Source organism: Capsicum annuum, chromosome 5, assembly GCF_002878395.1.
Source record: "Capsicum annuum cultivar UCD-10X-F1 chromosome 5, UCD10Xv1.1, whole genome shotgun sequence".
Classification (NCBI taxonomy): Eukaryota; Viridiplantae; Streptophyta; class Magnoliopsida; order Solanales; family Solanaceae; genus Capsicum; species Capsicum annuum.
Window position 1 is genome coordinate 28,353,824 of NC_061115.1, and position 18,161 is coordinate 28,371,984.

An 18,161-nucleotide genomic window follows, 5' to 3' on the forward strand; every position below is an offset into this window, starting at 1 on the left:
TCACAGACAAAGAAATATCATTATGTTTCTCTTGTAAGAAACTTGATCACATAAAGAAAGAGTGTATCAAGTACGTTGCCTTGCGTGAAAATAAAGGTAAACTTATCAACTTTATTTGTTCAGAAGTTAGGATAGCTATGGTACCTAATGATGCTTGGTGGGTAGATACGGGTGTAACTACTCACGTAAGTTTTTACTATGTAAGATTGTATAAAGAGTCGAGTGTCGATTGAAGTTGATAAATACATCTATGTGGGCATCGACAATAAAGTACTTGTGGAGGCTATTGGTGTCTTTAGAATTTTATTAGATACCGATTTCTAATTGAAATTAGAGGAAACATTTATTGTATCTTCATTTAGACTAAACAAAGAATATAAAGGCTTGTATCAAAAAAAATTCTTGATTCCTTTGATTTATCAGATTTTGAAATTTGTATAGAATGTATTAAAGGAAAACAAACAAACATAAGGAAAAGAGGTTCTTATAGGAGAAGAACCTTTAAAGTTGTACATATAGACATTTGTCGTTCGTTTTCTACGATTTCATGGAATGATTAATAATATTTTCTAACTTTATAGATGACTACTCCCATTACGGATATTTCTGTTTAATTCATGAAAAGTCATAATCTTTAGATTTTTAAAAAAAATATCAAGTTAAGTTGAAACTCAATTAGGCAAGAAAATTAAGGATGTCAAATCTGACCAGATAGGAGAATACTATGGTAGATACAATGGATCAGGTGAACAACGTCCAGGACCATTTGCAAAGTATTTGACAGAGTGTGGGATTGTACCTCAATACACTCTGCCAATGACTCCAAGTCAAAATGGTGTAGCTAAGAGACAAAAGTGAACTCTTAAGGATATGGTAAGAAAGATGGTTAGTCATTCTTCTTTACTTGAATCGCTTTAGGGAGAAGCATTAAAGACTGCAGTTTATCTACTAAACAGAGTCTCTGGCAAAGTGATTGCTAAGACCCCACATGAGTTATGGACTGGTAAAAAGCCTAGTATTAGAATCTTGCATGTGTGGGGATGTCAGTCGAAGCAAGGCTTTACAAGCCTAATGAAAAGAAACTGGATTCAAGGCATGTTAGTTGCTACTTTGTAGATTACTTAGAAAGATTGACAGGTTTTAAGTTTTACGACTTCTCGGATATATTTTTTTTCGAAACAGAAAATACATAATTTATTGAGGATGTTGATTATAGTGAGAGTAATCAAAACAAACAAATTGTGTTTGAAGACGAATTTGATAATATCGATTCTAGTGAAAATAATCAGATTACTTTATCAAATGTGTTTCAACCTGTAAATTTGAATTATGAAGAAAACACAATGATATTACCTCTCATTCAACAACCTCAAGTTGAAATGCCTAAAAGAAGATCTAGCAGAGAAAAGGGAAATGCAATTTTAGATGATTATGTTGTTTATCTTCCAAAATATGATTTTTACATGGGATTAGATGATGATCCTATAACCGTTAGTCAAGCAAAATCATATCAAAATTTTGCTAAATGGATCAAAGTCATAAAAGATGAGTTAAAGTCTATGAAAGCCAATAACATTTGGATCTTATTGAGTTACCTCAAGGACCAAAACTGGTTGGTTGTAAGTGTATTTTCAAAACTAAATATGATTCGAAAGGTAACACTGAAAGATATAAAGCATGCATAGTTACTAAGGGATTCACTCAAAAAGAAGACATATATTTTAAAGAGATTTTTTCACCAATTTCACTGAAAGACTCCTTTAGAATCATTATGGCACTTGTGGCTCAATATGACTTAGAGATACATTAAATGAAAGTAAAGCCTGCATTTTTCAAAGGAGACATTGAAGAAACGATATACATAGTATAACCAGAAACGTTTGAGTCTCATGATTCAAAGCACCTTGTATATAAACTTAAGAAATTCATATATGATTTAAAACATACATCCAGTCAATGATATCGAAAGTTTGATCAGGTGGTAACCTATTTTAATTTTAAGGAAAACATCATTGATTAGTGCATGTATCTCAAGTTCAGTGGGAGCAAATTTGTTATTCTTGTGTTGTATGTAGATAACATTATATTAGCAAGCAGTGATGTAGGTTTATTGCATGAAATGAAGAAATTTTTGTCAAGTAAATTTGAAATGAAAAATCTTGGTGACGCGTCCTTTGTTCTAGGTATATAGATCCATAGGAATTGCACTTGAAACATTCTTGTACTATCACAAAAGACTTATATTGATAAGGTGCAAAGTAGATATGACATGCAAAATTGCGCAGCAGGTGATACACCTGTAAAAAAAAGGTGATAAATTTAGTTTGCGCCAATGTCCAAATTTGGACATAAGAAATGGATAAAATATCATATGCATCATGAGTGGAAAATTTTATGTATGCACAAATTTGTACGTGTTCAGATATTGCATACATAGTGGGTAAATTGAGCGATATTTAAATAACCTGAGAATAGATATTTGGAAAGCTACAAAACGGGTGATGAGGTATCTTCAAAGAACTAAATATTACATGCTCACTTATCGAATGTCAAATCATTTAGAGATCGTAGGGTATTTCAATTCAGATTTTGCTGGATGCATTGATAGTAGGAGTTTTACATCAAGTTATATTTTCATGATGGCTAGAGAAGTTGTTTTTTTGAAAAATGTGAAACAAACATTAATAGCTTCCTCTAAAATGAAAGTCAAATTTATGGCCTGCTATGAAACATCAAATTAGGAAATATGACTAAGAAATTTTATCACTGAAATGAATATGGTTAGTGACATAATATTGTGGTAATAAATCTTGGTGAGTTATATTCGAAGAACAATTGAAGTTCATCTAAGTTCAAGAACATAGACATTAAGTTTTTGGTTGTAAAAGAAAGAGTTCCGAGTATCTCAATTGGACATATTAAAAGAAACTTGACGAGTGTGAATCCACTCACGAAAGGTGTGCTTCATGAGTGTGTGGCTCATATGAGTGTTTTCAAATTTGATGATGAATCATTTTAGTGGGAGTTTGTTATTTTATTATGCTATTGATAAGTCAAAGTTTATTTTCTATACCAACTCAAGTTTAATGAAATCTATGAATTTCGTATGATTATTGATAACTCTGAAAAATAAAGATATTAACTTTCTATTGCAGTTTCGCATAAGGTATAAGAAAATGATTTTGGACTATTAAAGTCATAATGTAGGATCATTTGAAAATAAGCATGACTTAGATTATTTTATATGTAATTTTGTATTTGATCTATATCATTAGTATTACTGATATTTGTGGTCATTGATGGGTTTAGTTTCGAATATATATTACGAAGACTGCTTTGATTGTATATTAGTAGTATCGATGGATCAGATTGTTCTAAGATATTTAAATCAAGATAGCAAAAATTTATGCGCACTAAAGTTTTATCTGTGTATGATTATTCAGAAATATATGTGGTCCAAGTGAAAAATTATTTGAAATTTCTATTTTATAGACTCACATATTAATATATTATATATGGATATGCTATCTCTAAAGAAGCCCAATTTATGATGTAATAAATTATTAAATATTTTGGGTCTAAAAGTAAATATCTATTAGTATGTTTAAATTATAGAAAACCCGTGGACTTTTTCTACAGTTTGATGAAAACACATAGAAAAGACACCTTTCCAGAAAAGGCATTTTTTTAGAAACGGAAAAGGTACAAATATACCCTTGAACTATAATAAATGGTACACATATGTTCCTCGTTATATTTTGGGTACATTTATATCCTTTCCGTTAATATTTAGGTTTGTATATACCCCTGGACTTAACGGAGGGACATGTGTCCAAATCCTAGCGGTTGATCCATTTTTTTAAATTATATTTAACCTAAATATATTAAATTACCCAAATCAATCCCTATCCGACCCGCACCCGATCCAAACCGACCCGCTCCATGAAATATTCAGAACAAACCCACAAAATTAACGAGAAAAAAGGGCATTTGCTATGATCTTACACCATATTTTCCATCAAAATTCTTTTTTTTCTTAACTATTTTATCACTATCACCTTCTTCATTATTCCCTTGTCCTTGCTCTGGTGTACCTAGTGATTCTGGTTCACCATTATTTCCATCCATTTCATTGCATCCCCAAGTAAAAATAGTGCCATCTCGCGATACCGTATGCACTTTACAAACCTTATTAATTTTCTTATCAGTTCCCAAGAAAACACCTACAATCACATCCTTTTGTCCTAAAAACAGAAACGGCTTGCTATACTTGGTTGATTTTTACAAACAAAAAAGCCTAGAAGTTAAATTCTTTGATTCCGCTAACAAATAATCCAAATCAATTCTCTAATCTAACGACTTAATTTCATCATTACAATCAGTGAACGTCCTAATCAACTCAAACGGAAAGAACTCTTTTCTAAAACCCGGCGAACACCATATTTGGAGAAGCTTACCAGCAGCAAGACCAATGAATTTTCCATTAGGTCTAAATTTAGCATCCGCAATGGGATGTTTCAATGTGATACAATGGAGCACAGTGTGGCGGGGGAGGTTAATGAATTGGCAACATTTGTTTTCGTCGATAGCGAGGAGGAATAAGCCGTCAGGAGAGGCGGTGATACGACGGAGATTGGTGGAGGATTCTGATGGCAATGTAATATTGTGGGTTTGTTCTGAATATTTGATGGAGCGGGTCGGGTTCGGGTCGGATAGGGATTGATTTGGGTAATTTAATATATTTAGATTAAATATAATTTTAAAAAATGGGTCAGCCGCTAGCATTTGGACACGTATCCCTTCGTTAAGTCCAGGGGTATATACAACCCTAAACATTAACGGGAAGGGTATAAATGTACCCAAAATATAATGAGGGGCATATGTGTACCATTTACCATAGTTCAGGGGTATATTTGTACCTTTTCCATTTCAAAAAAGGCACTTTCCTGAAAAAGCACCTTTCTTGAAAACGTACCTTTTTAATTGAAAAGAAGATAATTATAAAGGATTGGTCCCTAAGTCAGATATCACGTTTCTCTTCTTTCTACCCATCTCTTTCAACGTTTCTTTCTTTTCTATCCATCTATGAGAAGAAATAAATTGAGAGCAATATCAAGACTTAGAAGATAAAGTTTTTCTTCAATCAAGTCTTGCAATGGAACGAGTTTAGTATTCCTATTATTCATCTAGTTTCAAATCTGTCTAATGAGTTACATGCAATCTTGTGGTGAATTCTTTAGGGGTCGTTTGGTTGGGAAATAGTTATCCGGGATAACTTATCCCACCATCCATATGGGATAACTTATCCCATCACTATGGTGTAAATGGTGGGATATGTTATCCCGGTATTGACTAATACCTCCAACCAAACATGAGATAAAATAATCATTTTATACCGAAACTACTTATTCCTTATACCTCACACGAAACAACCCCTTAAAGTTTAACAACAATGTCATCCTCACTTTCTTTTTCTTCCGAGCCAGTAACTTGCTGAACAATCTTTGACAACACCTTTGACCTTCTATGCTTTGTGAAACAGTGGACCAAGCACGAAAACTGAATTAACTAGAAACTAATGTATTGTTGTTCACTTTCAAGGATATGAGATGCTTATAACTACCAGTGCCTGAAGACTTACTAGAATTGAACACAACACATTTTTTGTGGAGTTGGCTTTCAGTATGAATGGTTACATGACGGTTTATGAAATCCGAAGCATGAACTGGAGCACCTGAATTAATGAACTTGAAAAACGTTTCTTTTTTTACTTTTACTGAGCAAAAATCGTGCACAACGTCATGCACATAGCAAACCTTGACCTTAATATAAAACGGGGAAGTTTCCACTGGCTTTTCAGACACCATTATCAGGCTACTGGAAATTAAAGCATCCAAGTAACTTTGAGTTGTTTCCTCTAAACTACTCTTGGACGGTATATGATCAACAAATCCTTCGGCCATCAACAACTGAATCAACTTATAGACTGGAGTACGTTTTCTCTTTCGAGTTCCTCCAAAGTAAAGCAACAACGGCTTCAGGTGGTCTGGTAAATAGTCGTAACTTAGTTGCATAACCTTCATTGTCTGCAAATTGTTCCCAGAAATAAAGGAATCCAGATTATGTTGAATCTTATGCCATGAATCCTTTTTCTTTCCTTTCATTCTAACGATTACTCCAGCAATCAAAACAACAGCCAAAGGAAGACCTTGACATTTCTCAACTATTTGGTGTCCAACATCCGACAGTTCAGGGCAGTTTCCTTCTCCAAATACCTTTTTTTCAGGGGTTAAAAGTTGAAGGTGGAAAGGATCACTGTGGAATTTAAGTTGCAAAGCTACCTTACTATTTCGGCTAGTTAAGATAATTCTATTTCCTCTTTCAACCTTTGGAAAACAAGATATTAACATCTCCCCGGTTGCAATATCCCACACATCATCCAAGATGATGAGGTACCTTCTATCATATAGTGCTCCTCGTAGTTTTTCTGCAATGTCATCCCCACATTCTTTTTCTTCAAAGCCAGTAACTTGATTAAGAATTTTCTGTAACACCTTTGACTTGTTATACTTTTGGGAAACAGTGCACCAAGCACGAACTTTGAATCGACTAGCAACTAATGTATTGTTATACACTTTGTTGGTCAGAGTTGTTTTACCAAGTCCTGGCATTCTGACAATAGAAATGACATCAAGCTCGGCTTGTTCATCAAAGAGCTGATCAATGATCCAGTTTACTTCTTCCTCAAGACCTACTATTACCTCAACAAGAGGTGATGAAGTTAACCCAATTGTTTCGTCGGAAGACTTTGCATCAAGGGGGTCCCCATTCTTATCCTCCAGCTGTAATCTGGTGACTTCTGCCACGATTAGCTTGATCTTATCAATGATACTCGGAAGTGAGAAGATCAGATGAGAGAGAGAATTATCTCTAACAAGAATGGAATTAATGACATGTTCTGCCTCGTATGCCACATCTAATGCACGTGCCCAAAGATTTTTAAGTAATCCGTTGTGATCCAATCTTTGCCTGACTTCCCCGAAAAATGATCTTAGGAATTCAAGGCATTCTTTCACCATCCTGATTTCTTTTTTCATCAGAGCACCTAAATAAGCACTGGCAATGGGCAAATCATTCAAATGTCTGAGTAGAAGATTTATGAAGAGTAAACCATCATCCATTGGAAAGCGACGTTGAGATGACTTTGGGGCTTTCAGAAACATCTGTCTGAGTTCTCCCTTAATTTGTTCAACTTCTTGAAAGAAGTCTGAAGTTGCAAAGTTCGCTTCGTTGATCATATTCTCAGAGCTCTTGTTCACCAGAATAGATATCTCCCTTGTAAGAACTCCAAGATGGGCCAACATATCGTTCAATTTGTCACGATGGATAAAGCGCTTTGGTATATCAGTGTAAAAGATCAATAGGAACTCCATCATGATATAAATGCTTTGAGTAAGAGCATTCACAGCCACTGCACCTGCCATGCGTCCTTGGAGAAGAATCAAATAATTTTGAAGAATCCTTGGAGATGCTTTTAGAATTTGCTTAACGAACCCTTCTAGTTCTGTTGACCTTGATTCTTTCACCTTTGAAGTACAAATGTATAGAACCTCAAGCTCAACAGGGATTATTTCCAAGAGTAGAGAAGCAATCTTGGAGGAGCATTCGTAGGTGCCATACTTAAATAGTAACTTTTCATTACACCAATGATCAAAACAGAATTCTGTTACTATATCAGCTGTCATTTGCAACCGAGGATAGAGATATTCAGTTGTTTTGTTCGCGATGCATCCTTTAATTATCAACCGATAGAAATCCCCCAGATGTCTGCAAACTTGCCGAAGAATCTTGTATTCATTCATCAAGGGTAGAAACAATTTAGCACAATACTTTGGTAGATAATGGAGATTCTTCAGGAGGCTGTCCCAGTATTCAATCGTTTTCTCTTCTGTCGTCATGGCTACAAAATCATGCTTCAAACTCAAATAACTTTTGATATCTTCCATCAGGCGATGGGCAACATCATCCATGTCGTATTTAGACAGGATATTGTCATCTTCATCTTGATAGAAAAGTGACTGAACTAAACGTTCAAACTTGTCTAATTTCTGGGACATCTTGGTATGGAAGCCATCCAAATTGGTATTGCCAAACAGGACAAATGTTCTTAGGATTCTAAGTTGTTGAGAATAAAGGAAGAGCGTCATTTGATCCAAACAAGAAAGCTTCATTTGTTCGGCGAAATAAATAGTTGGGCCGAATAAACATTTTCAGTAGCAAACAAGAACATGGGTCAACTTAGAATAGAAGGTTACTTTATTTTAGCTTAGAAGAGAAGCTTCTTCTTTTATATTTATTTTTTCTAGTTTCATTGTTTAGCTTAGAAGGGAAGATTCTTTCTTTAGTTTAGCTTGTATAAATAAAGGTCATTAACAAGGAATATAGACAGAGAAAATTTCCCAAACTTTGTTCCAACTTTTTTTTCTACATGGTATCAGAGCAATAATTTTCAAATCAGATTCAACACCAACTTTCTCCTTTCTCGATCTCAAACATGGCAGAGCAAATAGCTACTGCTTCAGTGACTACTACTGCTAGCATTCTTACTATGGATCCAAATGATCCTAATCATCTTCATGCTTCTGGTAACCCTGGTATGACACTAGTAAATACACCCTCTGATGGCAAGGGATATCCAGGGTGGAAGAGGTCAGTCCTAATTGCTCTGTCAGCAATGAACAAATTGGGATTCATCACAGGTTCCCACCCATGCCCAGCATCGGATGCAACAGATTTTCAAGCATGGAACAAAGTGCAATGACATGGTCACATCATGGATCTTGAATTCACTCTCTAAGGACATAGCTGACTGTATAATTTATTCCAAAATTGTACGAGAACTTTGGACCAGTCTTGAGCACAGGTTTGGTCAGTCCAATGGTGCTAAGCTTTATCATCTGCAAAAGGAGCTCAATAGCTTAAATCAAGGAACACATAGCAAGCAGGATACTTCACTAAACTTAACAAATTATGGGACGAACTAGATTCTCTTAATTCTAATATTCGATGTAGTTGTGTGTGTTTGTGTGAAGGTAAGCTCAAACTAAAGAAGTCCTTAGAGGATGAGAGGTTGATACAGTTTCTCATGGGTCTTAATATTACCTATTCTCAAGCTAGAAACAACATTCTCATGATCAACCCATTACCTAACATCAATCTTGCTTACTCTTTGATTCTGCAAGATGAGAACCAAAGAGAATCTTATTTCAACCCTGTGAATTTTGTAGATTCATAAGACTTCATGACAAGAAATTTTAACAATCAAAAAGTAGGGTAACAGACACAAAAATTTATACCATCAGCTTCCCACAGATCTGGAAATCTTTATCCCAGATCTGCATCTTCTTAGGTCCAACAGCAGAGGTTCATCAAACAGCTTTCAAATCTCAAAGAAAAAAAGAAAAATACAACCCAAATGTCTCTTGTGATTATCGTGGAAAGAAAGGACATCTGGAAGTAGATTGTTACAGACTGATTAGGTTTTTCTGAGAATTTTCAGTTCACAAATCATAAGGGTTCTCAAAATCAGATAAGGGGGGAATAATGCTATAATGAAAGATGCAGTGCGAAAAAAAACTATTGAATCTGAGATGCCTTACAACAAGGAACAATATTTTCAGTTTGTTCAGATATTCAAACAGATGAAGATGGAGGAAGGTTCAAATTCAGGGATTGACATCAATACTAATTCTATAGCTGGTACAATTTCTAAGCATCTTGGTTCATGTACTTGTCTTCAATTTCCTTTAACTATCGATCTTCCTAATTGTCAAACTATTTCAGCTACTCACATAGGTACAGTAGCCATATTTTTTTGATTTGATTCTAGAAAATGTGTTATATGTTCCTAGTTTCAAATATAATCTTATGTCTATTCACAAGTTGTCTAAACAGTTTTCTTGCACCTTGTATTTCACTCTGACAAATGGTGTGATGCAGGGCCCTTCCATGAGGGGGCCTCAAGTTTTTGGTGAAGCACAAGAAGGTCTTTATCTACTCAAGCCTAATGCCAAGGAGTCATTCTCTAGTTTCAGCAAGACTACTTGTAGGAAGATTGTTGCTAATCCTAGTAGTTCTTCAGTTTCAGTTTTAGTTTCTAATAAAGATAGTACTGTTTCCTTCCCCATTTGTACTAATGCAACTTCTAATGTAAGACTTTGGCATATTAGATTGGGGAATTTGCCTTTTTTTATCAATGAAGAATGTCAGTTTCCTTTCTTTTCCATCTAATTCTGAGTGCTTTTATGATATTTGTCCCAAAGCTAGACAATCTAGACCTTCTTTCCATATTAGTCAAATTTCAACAACTTTTATATTTGAACTTATTCATATTGATAATTGGGGACCCTACAAGGTAGATACTTATAATGGATATAGATACTTCCTTACTATAGTGGATGATTATAGTAGAGGGACTTGGACTTATCTGTTGAGAACCAAAAGTAATGTCTTTCCTGTATTACAATGTTTTCCAAATATGGTTGAGACAATGTAATGTTAAGGTGAAGAAAATAAGGTCAGATAATGCCCTGGAGTTGGGAAAGAGATTGATTGCAATTAATTATTTCAACTCTCAAGGGATTGTACATCAACATCCTGTGTGGCTACCCCTCAACAAAATGGAGTTATTGAGAGAAAGCACATGCACTTGCTTGAAACAGCAAGGGCTCTTTAATTTCAATCTCATGTTCCTTTAAGATATTGGGAAGAGTGTACTCTCACTGCTACTTTTCTTATTAACAGACCTTGAAGAGTCCTTCATAGAAAAACTCCCTATCATAGATTGTTTTGTAATGCACCTGATTATAGTTTATTAAAGTTTTTTGGATGTTTATGCTATGCTAGCACTTTGTCATATGGGAGAGGGAAGTTTGAATCAAGAGAACAAGCTTGTGTATTTCTTAGTTACCCCATTAATCAAAAGGGTTTTAAACTCTTAGAGTTGAATACACAGAAAATAATTGTCACTAGAGATGTCCAGTTCTATGAGAACATTTTTCCCTTTACAAAGAATCCGAAATCCCCTCCACCTATCTTTTCTGTACCAGACCATGAAACTGTTTCTTTCACTGATGACACACTCCTTTTCAACACTAACTCCACAAACCACACTTTTCTACTTTCAGATAGACTAACAGCTTCAGATTCTTCACATTCACAATCAACCCCACCTTCTCCACCAAAAAATCACCTACAACCAGTACACCACTTCCTAGGAGATCAGACAGAACTAATAAATGTGTACTTTCAATTTATTTATAAGATTATTTCTGTAGCAATATATTTTTTAGCCCAGTCACTGAGTCTTGTTTTGCATCTTTTGTTGCACCTAATTCTATTTCTTTTGTTGGACTCTCTTTATTAAATCAACTCATTCTTGAATCAGTATCAAAAATCAAAGCACCAACTAGTTATCACTAGGCATCTACTAATCCAGATTGGTGCAGTGCCATGGATGATGAACTAGTAGCTCTACAGTCCAACCATACTTGGGATGTGATTCCACTTCCACCTGGAAGGAAGGCTTTACCTTGTAAATGGGTTTACAAGGTAAAAGATCATACAGATAGATCACTTGAGAGGCTAAAAGCTAGGCTGGTCATAAGGGAGGACATTAAAAGGAAGGGGTAGATTTCAATGAAACCTTCTCCCCTGTATTCAAAATGACTACAATCAGATGTATTTTGTCTACTAAAAGGCATTGGGATATTTCTCAATTTGATGTTAAAAATGCTTTCTTGCAAGGAGATTTGCAAGAAGAAATGTATAAGAATTTTCCACATGGTTTGTCTTCTCCTGATCCTAATTTGGTGTGCAAACTCAACAAGTTGCTTTATGGTTTGAGACAAGCTTCTAGGCAATGGTATGCCAAACTTGCAAGTGCTCTTAATTTCAAAGGTTACAATGCTTCTCTCAACGACTATTCCCTATTTTTCAAAAAGAGTGGTTCTTTGATATCTATTGTGGCTGTCTATGTCGATGATATCCTCATTACAGGTAGTGACACCAAAGAGATTGAGTGTCTAAAATAGTTTCTTCATTATGAATTCAAAATCAAAGACCTAGGACTTCTACATTACTTTCTGTGAATGGAAATTTTAAGGGAAGATCATGGAATTATCATCAGTCAAAGGAAATATACCTTTGATTTACTTCAAGAGTTTGACATTTCTCATCTGCATACTGTATCATCTCCGATGGATCTTGCTTGTGAACTTTCTGAATCATCAGGAACACCCATGTTAGATCCTTCTGTTTACAGGCATTTGATTGGCAAGTTAAATTATTTAACTCATACCAGGCCAGATCTATGTTATGCAGTATTAACATTGAGTCAATATATGCAAACTCCCTGCAATATACATTTCATAGAAGCTTTACGAGTTCTGTGTTACCTAAAAGGACATTTTTGTCGAGGGATCTTCTTATCCGCCTCTCCTTCTTTTTCCCTCAATGCATTTTGCGATACGGATTGAGCGTCTTGCCCAGATTCTCGTCGATCGATCAGTGGGTTTCTCATCTCCATGAGAGGTTCTCCTATTTCTTGGAAATCCAAGAAGCAAGCATTTGTGTCTCTTTCCTCAGCTGAAGCGGAAGATCGATAGATGATACGATTAGTTGCGGAGCTTACTTGGTTAACTCGCTTACTGTCTGATCTATCAGTTCCACCGGCTTTGTCGATACCCATTCGTTCCGACAGTCAAGCAGCGATTCATATCGTTAGAAATCCCGTATTCCACGAACGCACAAAACATGTGGAGCTAGATTGTCATTTCATTCGGCAACAACTTTTTCCGAGCTCATTTCTCTTCACTATCTCCCTTCAAAGGATCAACTTGCCGACATATTCACAAAGTCCCTTTCTGGACCATCGCACCACCGTCTTCTTGCCAAGATGGGACTCACTTCGATCCCCTCCATCTTGAGGGGATGTTGAGAATAAAGGAAGAGTGTCATTCAATCCAAACAAGAAAGCTTCATTTGTTAGGCGAAATAAATATTTGGGCCGAATAAACATTTTCAGTAGCAAACAAGAACATGGGCCAACTTAGAATAGAAGGTTACTTTATTTTAGCTTAGAAGAGAAGCTTCTTCTTTTATATTTATTTTTTCTAGTTTCATTGTTTAGCTTAGAAGGGAAGATCCTTTCTTTAGTTTAGCTTGTATAAATAAAGGTCATTGACAAGGAATATAGAAAGAGAAAATTTCCCAAACTTTGTTCCAACTTTTTTTTCTACATAAGTTCCATTATTAACTTTTCAATGTCATCCAATTTTGAAGCAATTTTTTCTTCTTCATTCTTTAGTTGCTTCAAGCCATTCAAGAAATCATCAACATGATTGCTGATTATACTTCTCTGTACCTCAAATGACACCTGGTAATTATAAAAACAAACATCATCCACTTCCAATCTTACTAACATTTTGCATATGTAAGACAATAGGAAGATTAATTCCTAAAGACTCGTTTCATTGCTAAATTGGTCATGGCTAATGATTTTTTTTTTTTTGGTAATTTGTCATTAATACATTGCTAAATAGGATTAACGACTAACTTTGTTGTTTAGCTACAAAATTTATCCATCGCTAGTTTCTCATTTGGTAGTGTTGTATGCCTCTTCTTGTAGGGATGGATATAATTCTTACTATCCCATTATGCTCTTCTCGTAGAAATGGATGTTCTAACTAAGTCATGTTTCAATCGGATACCTCACCTCTTAATAAAATATTTTAATTAGATACTTTTGGTTTAGATTTTGAAAAAACTTTTAAGTATGTTTTTATTCGTCTATTAGGTATTTAAGTTAACCGCATGACATATGTCATCTTCTTTGATTATACGATACCTCAATAAATCATAAAACCCCAAACGTTATCTACTTGATGTTGCTGCGTCAAATTAAAATGAGATGATATATTTTATGTGATTAACTTAACTACCTAATAGATGAAATATATGCGAAGTTTTTCTTAAGTTTAAACTGAAAGTGTCTAATTGGTATAATTTGTTAGGAGTTGAGATATTCAAAAGGAATGTGATTTAGTTCAAGTGTAAAAATGAAACATCCTGACAAGTCAAAAGGGTTGACTATGTATTAAACATTTTTTATGATTTATTGGTGAAGTGGCTCAGTAATAAACTATCTCCATAGCCATTTTATATTATAGTTACAATAAGATTCAGTGTAATATAGGAAGAGATGTTTTTAATTTAGCCAATATTGTATAGCCCTTTCGGAATCTATTCTCCTTTTCTTTCATTTAAATTTATTTTGTTATTTATCATATTTTATTCTATTTCCAAATAAATTTGTTCTAAACTTTTCTAATCATCACTAATGATTGTACCATTTTAATCCTTTTGATTATATATATAAAGATAAAAGATGGTCGATGGATTATTTGGCTTATTATTAAGCTAAGTAGCATGTTCAGAATAAGCTGGTTGACATTATTGTTAGAATTTTTGCACTGATTTTTTAATCAAATTTAAATTTTATTTATTTTAGAAGAAAAATAAAATTAATATCATAATTACTTTTACTTTTCTTGAAAAAAAATATAATTCTTTTTCATATTTGGCTAACATTTCCTTGGAGGAAAGATTTTGAAACTCTATAAATATAATACCCTTTCTCATACGATAATACAATACCATCCACAATGTAGTCGTTTAGAAGTTTTGTTTAGGCGGAGATTTTCTCTCAAATAGTTTTTATGCTTTTTTATTTAATTTTTAATGTGTAGGGCAATTGATCGAACCATATCAATAATATTATATTTTAGTATGGTTTTCTTTATTGTCTGAATTATCACCGCCTTAGTATGCAACTTTAAAGATTCCACATGACGCACTCTCCATTTCATACCTAACAAGTAGTATCAGAGTCAACGGTTCAAAGGTACAATGATTTGATGAAATAAGGTTGAAGAAAGTTTCAACCATATGTTAACATTCCTATTGCTGCATCTTTAAAAATAAAAATAAAATATTTATTTTTAATCCACTTTTAATCATAATATTTAAATCTTATTTTTAACCACGATAAACAGTAGTGATGAAGATTATGTAAAGAACAAACATCATGCATGCGTATAAGGTGGATCAAGTCAAGAAATAAAGCCAAAAAGGGGAGATTTGTTAAGGTTTTTGCCCTGATTTTCTTATCAAATTTAAGTTTTATTTTTCTTAGAAGGAAAATAAAAGTAATACCATAATTACTTTTTTTTCCAGAAAGAAAAAAATATAATTCTTTTACATATTTGGCTAACCTATTTGCTGGAGGAAAAGTTTTGGAACTCATTTCTCCTAATAGGTTTTAAGTTTTTCAATATTATTTTTAATATGTAGATTGTTTGACCAAACTATATTAATAATATATTTTTAGTATTTGTTTTCCGTTGTCATCTGAATTATCACTGTCTTGGTTTGCAAACTTTAAGCTTCCGCATGACGCCCTCTCAATTTCGAACCAACAACTATTACATAATCTATTCGTTGGACTCTATTTTTGTTAAGGCACGTGGAGTTTTGATGATAGACATGTGACTGAAACATGTTGTGAAAGCTGGTCCATTCAAGTGTATAAAGAAAAGCTCCAGGCAAGGCTGTTGATAAGATGATACTGCGCATAGACAGGAGTGGATAAGTAAGAATATTCAGTAACCTTCTCAAACACTTGTCACTTCAGTAAAGTGGAAGAAAAATGCAATATTCAGAAGTTGAGTTGATCTAGAAGTCCAACAATGAGAAGAGTTCTGCAAGGATAAAGGATAAAGCAAAAGAGTCCTATTCAATCAGGGGAGGAGAAACGGCTACAACAAGGAGTGAAATTACTTGATAGAAGAGAAAAGAAGAAAAAAGCATAAATCAACAAAGACTATCACAGGAGTAATTATCAGGGTGCAAATATACAACAAAGTACGATCAAGTAATTCACTCAATGCACTGAAAAGAAAATCAACAATCAGCATAACAGTTTACATACTTGAAGAAGAACCTGGTCTCTTACTTAGCAAGTCCTAGACTGTGTAGTAGGTAGGTTATTTGTGTTGTAATGAGTCATTGTTCTAGTCTCAGTGATCTATAAATTGAGTTAGGAATTGTGTCTTCAAGTTGGGAACCTGAAGATTTGGGAACACTTGTCTTGAGAAGATTTGTGTTTTTGTAGCGATAGGAGTTAGAAGTTTTAATTCCTAGTTAACAAGAAGTCTTGTATTTCTGTTGATTGTTGAGGCTCAAGTATTATAGTGAAGTTGGGGTTAAATCCTGTAGAGGTACAGGTCGTGGTTTTTTACACCTTTCTTGAACCGGGTGTTTTCTACATAAAAACACTGTGTTCAGTATTTACTTCTGTGAACCACGTTTACTTACTTGTTCCACAGATAGGCAATTAATAGGGCTCATACTCTAACAATTTTCACTAATATTGATTTTTACTATTAGTTTACATTTTTTTTTAAGTAATTAGAACTACATATTACACATGCGTGTTACTAAGAAACTAGAATATTTGCAGTTTAAATATTACTGTTGTATGTGTATCATAAATACTAGTTAGAAGACTTACAGATTTCTCCATAGCGGAAGTGGATCTGCAGCAACCACGACTCGTGTCAATAATCATCGAGAATCTTCAATAAGTGAATGGATTTACTTTGTTCAGAGGCGACAATCTAGGTAATTTCCTTTAGGAATCGATGCAAAATGTTTCACTGATCATCATCTAATATGGTAAAACTCTTATTTTCCTACATCCATAATAGTGTATTTATAAACAAGAATTAGGATTGAGGAGGAGGACAAACTAATGATCTAACCAGCTAATGACACCCATTATGGGTGTCCCGAACCAATATCTATTTCCAATAATTAGAATGTAAGGAATGCTATTATATGAGAAAGAATATTCATGATTTCATCGACTCATCGACAGGGTCAATCAAAAAATAAGATTGGAAAGTGAATAATCACTTTCCAAATTTCAATTGTAATACATGGGAACTCCTCTATGAATGAAGAATTGAAGCTATAATTCATATTTCCATGAGGTCAGGCAATAGATAAATGGGAACTCCTCTATGATGACTTTGTTTTGGAATTTGGCGAAAGCAAATAACCAATCGAATTGACATTAGAATTCATAAGTCATTTCAGAAAATGAAATATGATGTTAATTTCTGTCTTGTAAATGCTTTGACTAATCAAATGGCTGATGAAAACTAGTTTGATAATCTTATGACTGATGATTTTCACATTGATGATCTATTTTCGCTTTGAAACTATATATGAAGTCTATGAAAGTGAAAATAGAATTTTTTATTTGAAATTTTTATTGTCAAATACTAATTTTTAAACAAAAATAGAAAATTCAGAAAAAAATAAAATATTCTCGTGGCCAAATGAGTCTGACAGACCATCACTGAGTCCAAATATTTCTTTCAGATCACTAAACTACATGTAAAGATGACATAGAAAGCGAAAATTGTTAGAAAATATCCTACGTACCTTTTATTTTACTTCCCCGGAGAACAACTAATCATTTTTCCGCTCAAGGCTGTTAGAAGACTAGGATTCATGTTGGAAGAGTAGTGAGCATGAGCTTACACTCATATAGCGGCAAGAACTTGTAACCTTGTCACTTAGACTTTTTTAGAAGACTGTCAATTCTCTGTTAGTTAACCATAAAAAGCAGGAAATAGGTGTATATGTCCAAGGACAGCTTGAATGTATGGCCATACATTAAGAGAAAATGAAAAAAATGGTCACTTATTCTTGATAGTAAGTTAAAATATTCCCTCAAGTATCAATAGAGCTGTTTAGGTCCTTAAGTTTGCCAAAAGTAAGAGCTTTTGGTCTCCATATATCATATATTTTTCAAACACTTGAAAATAGCCTCCGACAAAAATGCAAGGTAAAACTACATACAATACATCTTTGTGGTGGGACCCTTCCTCAGACCCTGCGCATACGGAAGTTTTAGTGCACTGGACAACCCTTTTTTAAAGTATAGATTTTGTAGTTTGTATAATTTTTGGCTTATTCAAGAGTCTATTGCAGCTAGTTTTTGGACGTGTAATTTATGTCATCCTTGGTGTAAT

At 34.1% G+C, this 18,161-nt stretch overlaps 1 protein-coding gene across 5 annotated transcripts; it reads right to left on the reverse strand.

The window, feature by feature from the left end:
* Positions 1–704: 704 nt before the first annotated feature.
* Positions 705–17,776, reverse strand: LOC107872372 (putative late blight resistance protein homolog R1C-3). Of its 5 annotated transcripts, none has more exons than XM_047412949.1 (5): positions 17,569–17,776; positions 16,631–16,655; positions 12,456–15,818; positions 12,203–12,279; positions 3,942–8,957 (listed from the first exon to the last, which is right to left on the reverse strand). In XM_047412949.1, exon 5 carries the CDS (start codon positions 8,229–8,231, stop codon positions 5,565–5,567), a length of 2,667 nt encoding a protein of 888 aa, XP_047268905.1. In that variant the 5' UTR covers positions 8,232–8,957; positions 12,203–12,279; positions 12,456–15,818; positions 16,631–16,655; positions 17,569–17,776; the 3' UTR covers positions 3,942–5,564. The 5 variants fall into 5 exon arrangements, 4 of the variants coding, with proteins under 4 accessions (XP_047268905.1, XP_016574596.2, XP_047268906.1 ...); XM_016719110.2 differs by having other exon boundaries at positions 16,631–16,811; XR_007055658.1 differs by lacking the exons at positions 3,942–8,957; positions 12,203–12,279; positions 12,456–15,818 and adding an exon at positions 705–2,297 and having other exon boundaries at positions 16,631–16,811.
* Positions 17,777–18,161: the final 385 nt, after the last annotated feature.